Source organism: Prunus dulcis, chromosome 6 (genome assembly GCF_902201215.1).
Source record: "Prunus dulcis chromosome 6, ALMONDv2, whole genome shotgun sequence".
Classification (NCBI taxonomy): domain Eukaryota; kingdom Viridiplantae; phylum Streptophyta; class Magnoliopsida; order Rosales; family Rosaceae; genus Prunus; species Prunus dulcis.
The window spans coordinates 15,340,573-15,348,826 of record NC_047655.1 but is presented as its reverse complement, the minus strand read 5'-3'; the positions used below and the strand labels follow the sequence as shown (position 1 = coordinate 15,348,826).

Sequence of the window (8,254 nt, the reverse complement as noted above, 5' to 3'; positions counted from 1 at the left end):
ATACAAGATTTTTAATATTTGAAGAATAACCTTCAGGGACCTTCATACCATAGAAAGAATTGCAAACCTCTCTCTTCTCTGCTCTTGACAAATTCCAAGGCTCAGGAGGCAAACGAGTACGTTTTTCTCCATACTCGGGTTGCAAATCAGTTTTGACCCCCATGTTCAATAAATCTAATCGAGCAGCAATCCCATCTTTATTTTTTCCAGGGATTTCCAGCAATGTACCAATGATACTATCGCAAACATTCTTCTCAATGTGCATAACATCTAGGGCATGCCTCACAGGAAGGTATTTCCAATACTCGAGATCAAAGAATATTGATACATTGGGCATAGAAAATGGCCACAAAATTTCCAATACTCGAGATCAAAGAATGTAACAAAATTGTCTCTCTGATTGCAAATTTGCAACGACGTTAGGTATAATATTTGTAGATACACAAAAGCACACACATCATCAACTTCCAAAAAATTGTCTCTCTGATTGCAAATCTGTGTCATCCGTTAAGATTATGATGTGGAACAGAGTTCCATCTGGTAAGATTTCGTAACCCTTGGGATCTCAGAAAAATCTGGTTATGTCGGCGGTTTTCTATATAAACCGTCGTGGTTCTTTCAATTCTTGTCATTAAGTAGATCTACCGACGTAGGATAAGAAAATCAAAGAAAAAAAATTGTTAACAAAAATTCTTATTAAGACGACGGTTTAAATTAAAGGTACGACGTATAAAATGAATAAATAAGACGTTAAATTTTATAGTACGATTTAAAGATAACGTCGTAGAACTATACGAGAATGACGTCGATATATTTATATTTTCCGTCGTTGTAAATTAATTTAATACGGCGATATTTTGTATTTTAAAGCCGTGGATTTGTTTGTAATTATACGGCGTCTTATACGAAAACCTCGTCGTGTTATTTTATGAGTAAAAACGGCAGCTTTTATTGAAATCGTCTTCTTTACTTTCTACGTCGGTCGATTCATAACTTCTGCCGTTCTTTGTTGGCTTTGATTTTACACTGCGAAAATCTATTTCAAATAGACGTCGGTTGTTTAATTAGGTACGTCGTTGTTTTTGAATAGCCATTTGAATCTCCATTTTTAGTTGTCTAAGGTGGTATTACACGATGGTGTTTTTAGAACCGTCATCTTTTTAAAAACCACGACGGTTTTCACTTAGACCATCGTTGTTTTCTGGTCGTCTTTTTCACTTTTTGTAGTAGTGATCGTAAGTGGGAGAAACTGGCCTAAATGATAAAAGCTCAAGATCTCATCAGATAATCAGGGTAGTGTTCAATTTGAGTACTTGTTACAGGCATGTAGATAGCTGTATCACTTTTGCCCATTGTTCATATTGTTGTGTTTTTCCCCTTGATCATATTGTTTCCATCATGTTCTTTATAGAACAATACCTTTTGTTTACAATACATTTGATGCTATATAATGAGGTGATGAATATTTCTGGTGTTATTTGGTGGGATACTAATAAGGTGGATGGTGATTATATGGATGGCAAAAATCCCCGGGGGGGCGGGTCTCCGACCCTAACGGGGGGAGATTTCGGGGCCAAAAGGGTATCGGGTACTGACGTCCCCATCTCCGAACCCGACCCAAAAATATATATGTTTACATTTAAATAAATAAATAAAATATTTATATTTAATCCTAAGTTAACCTTCCACTCCTAATTCTTCCTAATCTTTTTTGGAATTTCATATTTATTTGATTTTGAATAGTTGAGTTGAACTTTATAATTAATTTGGATGCATTGAATGATAATTTAATATGAAACTTAATGTTAAAATGTATGGTAAATATTTTTTATGTAAAAAAAAAAAATCGGGGATTCGGGCAGATATGGGGGATAGTTTCCCAACGGAAACAGGGACGGGTAGGGGTGAGCACGGTACGGTATTGAGCTCGTACCGCTACCGATATGGTACGGTATGAGATTATCATTTGCCAAAGTTGGTATCGTACTGTACCGTGCCAAATCGATATTGGTACTGTATCGATACCATTTCGACACAACAAAAAAATGCGAGATGGAATGAATAAGACAATAAAAATAGCTACTAAATTTCATAGTTCATTCATATAATATGCCCTGAGAATCTAAAGCTTCAGACTGAAGCTTGAAGACAAAACACAACTTTTTTCATCGTAATGTTGGCTACCTAGATTAAATTACAACATTTTCTTATATGTGCAAGACATTAATTATGGGGAAAAAAAACCCAACTCAATTGCAGAAATGGGGAAAATAAAAATTGAGGAAATGAAATTTACATTAATTAAGCCATGAAAATGAACTTACAGATATGATTACTTGAGAAAATTTGACAGAAGATGCAAAAAGAAAATTACAATTCATGGACATTGATCAAAGAAAGTAAACAACAGCTACCCAATTCCCCAGCAGCCTCAAGAAATTCTTCTTTTTTATTTATACAAATTTGCAAAATGAGACTTTAGAAAATCTCCTTCCTTCCTTCACAGTTCATCACAACAACTATATGTTTCTATGTGAACATGTTTATATTTCGGTACGGTATGGTATTGACTGGTACCAAATACTTGATACCGCTACCATGCCATATTCTATTGGTACAGTACGGTATGATACCGATTATCTTCTCATCTCAAATGAAACGTTATGAAATCGGTATGAAATCAGCATGGTATGGTATGATTAGTGTACGATTTCGGTATTTCAGTTTTAGATGCCCACCCCTAGGGATGAGGATTCCCTGAAACCTATTAAACGAGGATGGCTTCGAGGACGAGGGCGGGGATGGAAAGCGGGGATGAGGATGGTATTGTCATACCCGACCCGTTGTCATTTGCCACAAGTGTGCTTTCTGTAGAATTGAGAGGAGTGTATGGCTTCCAGAAGTTAAGTCCCCTATCGCCATGTCACCTCTTATTCTTCAATGTCTGAATCATGTCCTTGACGAGAAGAGAGACTAATGGAGTTATATACTTAGTTCATTTTTAAAGCCTACTTTCATTAAACTTTTCATGATGTACTAGAACCATTTGAGTAATAGAAATATAATTTAAACTATTTATTAATCTTCGTCTTCAATTTTGCATAATATTAATTGATGATATATACTAGCCTTTCCGCACGCGCTTCCATGCCTGCAAGAGGCTTTTTTTTAAAAAAATTTAAATTTATTTTATAATTAAGAAAGATAATGGGTAGTTGTGTTCCATAAAAATAGAATTCATTACTGATTTTTCTTTTAATTTTAATTTTTTTTAATATGAAAAAGTGTGAATTTACCATATTATCCTCATTTAATTAATAATTCTAATTCTTAATATTTGGATTAACCAAGGGCACTTTCTGGTATTTTGAATGTTTTACCATTCTCTGCCTTTTGTTTTATGTATATAGATATACAGAGAGCTTACATGATGATTCTCTCATATAAGCCTATTTGAGGGACACCCTTGTAAGGCCCACTCCACATTGTATTTAACTAATCCAAACCATCTATTTTTAGATAATCATTCAAATATCATCTCTAAAAAAATAAAAATAATTTTTTTTCAAAATCACTTGAATCTGATATCATTTGACCACTCAATTAAGTTATTGAAATTTTAGTACTTTCTTGAAGTACCGTGTTCCTTGATTTTGCAGGATATAATTGGATGTAGAAATGGTTTCTGATTTGTCTAATTTTTTGCAAGGATGATCTATGAATGTAAACATAAAAAATAGATGGTTTGGATTGTTAAAAAAAAAATTCGTAAGGGACCCTAAAGGGTGTTCCTCAAATAATCTCTCAATAGAAGGGGACTATATATATATATATTAATTTCTTCTTGCATAATTTAAATGATGGGCTATATATACAAATCATTAATTTTAAAAAAAAATTCAACGGCGTGTGAAGCACGTCATGAAAACTAAACTATTCAATGAAGCTTAGTAAACGTTGTGAAATTCAATGACGCCCAGTCTGTGTCATGGAAAGTGCTAACAACGACATCCAATCAAACATCATACAATTAATGATGCGCATTGCACGTCATTTAAAACCTTTCCATGATGCATTTAAGATGTCATGGAAAGTCCTATATAATGGTGCACAACCCGCGTCATCGAAAGTCGTTTCCATGATGCGTATTGGGTGTCATTATTTAGAAAAACTTTCCATGACCTCTGATCTGCGTCATTAAAAGTCATCCATGACTCATATCACGTGCCATGGAATGGTTTTTGTGTTGTAGTGCAACAAAGTCTAGGCCCAAGCCTGGCACCCAATGATGTAAGCCCCTGGGTTCATTGATCACCTTCGGCTGTTTTGCAAGTCACTCTTAGCCACTTCGCATATTGCTCTCAGTAGCAGGTTACGTGAAGGAATTTGCATCCACACGTGTGTTGAAGATAAAACCTTGATGCCTTAGTGCTTTTATTATTGAATTTTAATCTGAATTTAATCTTGTTTAATTCTTACTTTTATTACGGTTACTATTTAGAATTTTGTGCACATTTACACCGCTCTATACGGGCACGATACTCGACTTTTGAGTTATACTATTGCGCGACGCCTACATATGTGTTTAAGGTACCTACATATGGGTTTAGCAAGCAATAGTATTTCTTTTTTTTTCTTTTTTCTTTTTTCTTTTCCAATATCTAATTAATATGTTTAAAACATATATAACACATTCTCAAGAGCCTTTTGGCAAATCAAATCTTAGCCGCCTGGCTAGCGAGTAGTGTTAGTTGTGAGTGCCTAGCTAGTGCCTTAGAAGACACATCACGTGAGTACTATGATACAAAATCTCCCTTTTAGTACACTTGATTTGATTTGAAAGCACCTAGTGGTTTCACCCTCAGGTTCCAATATGTGCTCCATTAATATTTGTTCCAATCCTTGTTTATATTTTGCCTTTTGTTTTTGTCCCTGTTTCAACGTAGGGCGCGTTTGAATATGTCTCATAGCAATTAGTTGACCCCATTTTTTTGGCATGGACTTTGAAGTTATTGTCCATTTTATTGGTTCTCGGACTTTGGAGATTATATTGATTTAGTTGTGCCGCCTTGACCATGCTATAGGCTATAGGATTTTAATATGGCACTGGCAATGCCATTGTATTGTACACTAGCATATTATTGGTTCAAATTAAAATAATTGATTTTAAAATTTGGAAGTAAATAAATAAAAGAAGCAAAAAATAAATAGGTTAGTTGTCCCACCTGATTGGGGGAATTTCCCTTCAAGACTTCAAGTCATGCTGGGTTTTGAGTGATTTTCCTCATCAGATATCCTATGTAGGCAGCCACTTTGGAGAAAGCTTCTTGCTATGTTGAGTCAGCACAAAGGTTTTGTACATGAAATAATTGAGTTTTTATGTCCCAAATTCTCTGATTTTCAAAAGCGTGCACTCAAATTCCGCACAACTTTTGCACAATTATCAGGCGGAGAAAAAAAAACAGATTTAACAAATCAGAATTGGAAACACTAAACAATTTCACAACTAGAAGTAATTACACTTTGTATTGGGATAACCAGTGGGCTCAACCCCAGGAAAGCTAAGCAAATAATTAACTACATATTATACAATTAACAAAAGAATTATAAAAACTTAGCTAGCTAATTCCCCTATAATTGCGTACCAAACCTTCAGGCTCAAGCGGCACAATGCTTACAATGGTTTCTTGCACTGGTGGGACTGAGGAGCTAGCTGGGGTGAAACCCACAATTTTTTGACATGTCTCGATCAAGTTGTGCCTGCATTTAGGGCAGGATGAGTGCGAGCTCAGCCACTTATCAATGCAGCGGACATGGAAGCCATGGTTGCACTTGGGAAGAAGCCGAACACGCTCACCGGCTGTAAAATCTGAAAGACAGATCACACACTCTGTGTCCAGCCCAGGCAGATTTAGGTCAGCTGAGTAACTCACTGTTGGGAAAGTTTTTAGGGCTTTTTTCTTCACTCCTGTGTTGGCTAACCTAGCGGAGGTGTTGCTGCTGCTGCTGCTTCTGGACTCTACAAAGCTTGAGCATCTCAAAGCACACTTGATGATGGAGTTTAGGCCAAGTGAGCAAATTAGGGCACACAAGAGGACTGAGAGGACCATAACAACATTTGCATCAAAGCTGTTGTCACCAGGGTATTGATCTGTTGGGTCATGTGGGTTTGTGGAGGAGACTGGGGAGGAGGCTGTGTTTGGTGGTTGGTAAAGCGGGTTGTGTAGGAGAAGTCTTCTAGAGTTGAAGTTCACAAAGAAAGTAGAAGCAGACATGTTTTGTTATGACAATGTTTTGAGTGAATTTGGATGCAAGGGATTGTGTATATATAATTAAAAGGTAAAGGCTTAAAGGGGCTAAATTTGCTTTTCTAGGGTTTTTTCTTTTTTCAATTGTATAATTGATCACTGTATCTTTCTTTGAGAATATTCCAAGGCTTATTGGCCGCATTAGGATTTATATTTAATTTGGAGATAATAGATTTCAACCTTATGGATCCTCCACTCAGCCTCCTGTAGTTTAATGGGGCTTTCTAATCAAGATGGGCCCCATCCCACTTTCTGCGCATTTGAGAATCCCACGTGGCACTTGGCCTTCTTGAATCATATGCCCACTAGACCGTGGAAGGAAAGGGGTCACGAAACTTCCTACTAAACTAAACTAAACTAATTAATTAATCAACAATTCAGCTATATGCTAAGAGAGGTTACCAGTTGTGAACTCATCCTAGTTCAAATTCTTATCAGGCTAATCCTAAATTAGAAGAAAGTTATTGCAAATCAACTTCATTAAAGCTCATTAATGTTGAGAACAATAAGGTTGACCATGAGTCAAATATATCTTAATTGATGCGGCTAGATAGCCAGAGCATTTTAGAGAGAGAGAGAGAGAGAGAGAGAGAGAAAGCTTTTGAGAGAGAGAGAGAGATAGATTCATATTTGGGGGGGGGGGGGGGGGGGGTGGGGGGTGGGTGGGGCTGTGGTTTCTCTGGATTCTCGGTGTTCTCTGACTTTTGGCAAATCTATACTTATATGGTCTTCCTTTAGCATATCTATTATCTCCGCCACGAATATGGGTTTGCTTTCTATACGTGCCTCATCTTGCAAAGCTACTCTTTGAGGTGTTGCTGCTTGGTCATGATAGATTTACTGTTAATTGGCGCATTGATGCTAAGAAGTGACTAAGTGGTGATCTCTATGTCATGTCTCAAAGGAAGATTAGCAGTGTTTATTCTTCCTTTTGTCATTGTTGTTTTAGATTTGTAGTATTTGTACTTTTTGGTCAATAAAATCCACAAACTCAGTTTATAGTTTTTTTTTTTTTTCTCTCATAATTCTAGAAGCTTAATTGAGTTTGCTAGATGTTCTTTGTTTCTTTAGGAGACTCATGCCAATTAGTGGCCAATTTTTTCATCGATGAAACTATGGCGATAGAAAGAGATTATAGAAAAGTTATTTTCGAGAGTAATTCTCTTTATATCATTTCATCTTTTTTGCTAGCTTAGGTCATCACTTCATTTATTATTATTTGTTTTTATGAGGGTCATCACTTCATCTTTTCGAGAGTAGTTCTTGTTGGAATTTTAAAAAGATTTTTAAAAATTTATCCATTTTGATATATTTAATTATTTTGGGGTTATAAATATTTAATTTTTAGGTTTTTTTAAATATTGAATACCTTAATTTTCTAGTTTAATGTGATGAAGGTTCCATATTATTGGATGCCTATAAAAGGTCACTCCTCCTTCACATTTGATACAACCACAATACACCATCAGAATATCACATACCACAATCACCACCACAATTTGATTCTCTCCTCTCCTACTTTTTATACTTTCTCTACTTATATTATTATTTTGGGCAATGATTTTGTGACTTGGATACCCATATTCATCTATGAACGTGCTCATAGTGGATCTTGAGTTTGTGTACAAGAGGTCGTATCCTGAATTCTTGTAGACTGTAAGTACCTGCACATAGGGAGGCTACAAAGGCTTTAAATTGTTATAAAAATTATAATTTTCCTCTTTCCGTAAAGCCAAATATAAAAACATTTATATTATAAGTAACATATAAACAAATTGGAAAGCTTTCAAGGTACAATGAAACTGAAGAAAAACAAATTTATAGATAAGTAAAAGCAAAATAAATTATAAGTAAGAAAGTGAGTTTGGTACGGTGAACCACGTCAAAGACGCTATCCTAAAGCCATCAATTCTCTTGAGATCATTTCATCTTTTTGGCTAGCTTAA

General features: G+C 35.6%; 1 protein-coding gene across 1 annotated transcript; it reads left to right on the top strand.

The window, feature by feature from the left end:
- The first annotated feature begins 5,802 nt into the window (after positions 1-5,802).
- On the top strand, positions 5,803-5,928 carry LOC117632235. Its single transcript, XM_034365672.1, has one exon. It carries the CDS (start codon positions 5,803-5,805, stop codon positions 5,926-5,928), a length of 126 nt encoding a protein of 41 aa, XP_034221563.1.
- The last annotated feature ends 2,326 nt before the right edge of the window (positions 5,929-8,254 follow it).

What these genes read in the sequence shown, in the direction of transcription:
- LOC117632235 (XM_034365672.1), top strand. Translation starts at nt 5,803, where the DNA reads ATGCAGCGGACATGGAAGCCATGGTTGCACTTGGGAAGAAGCCGAACA.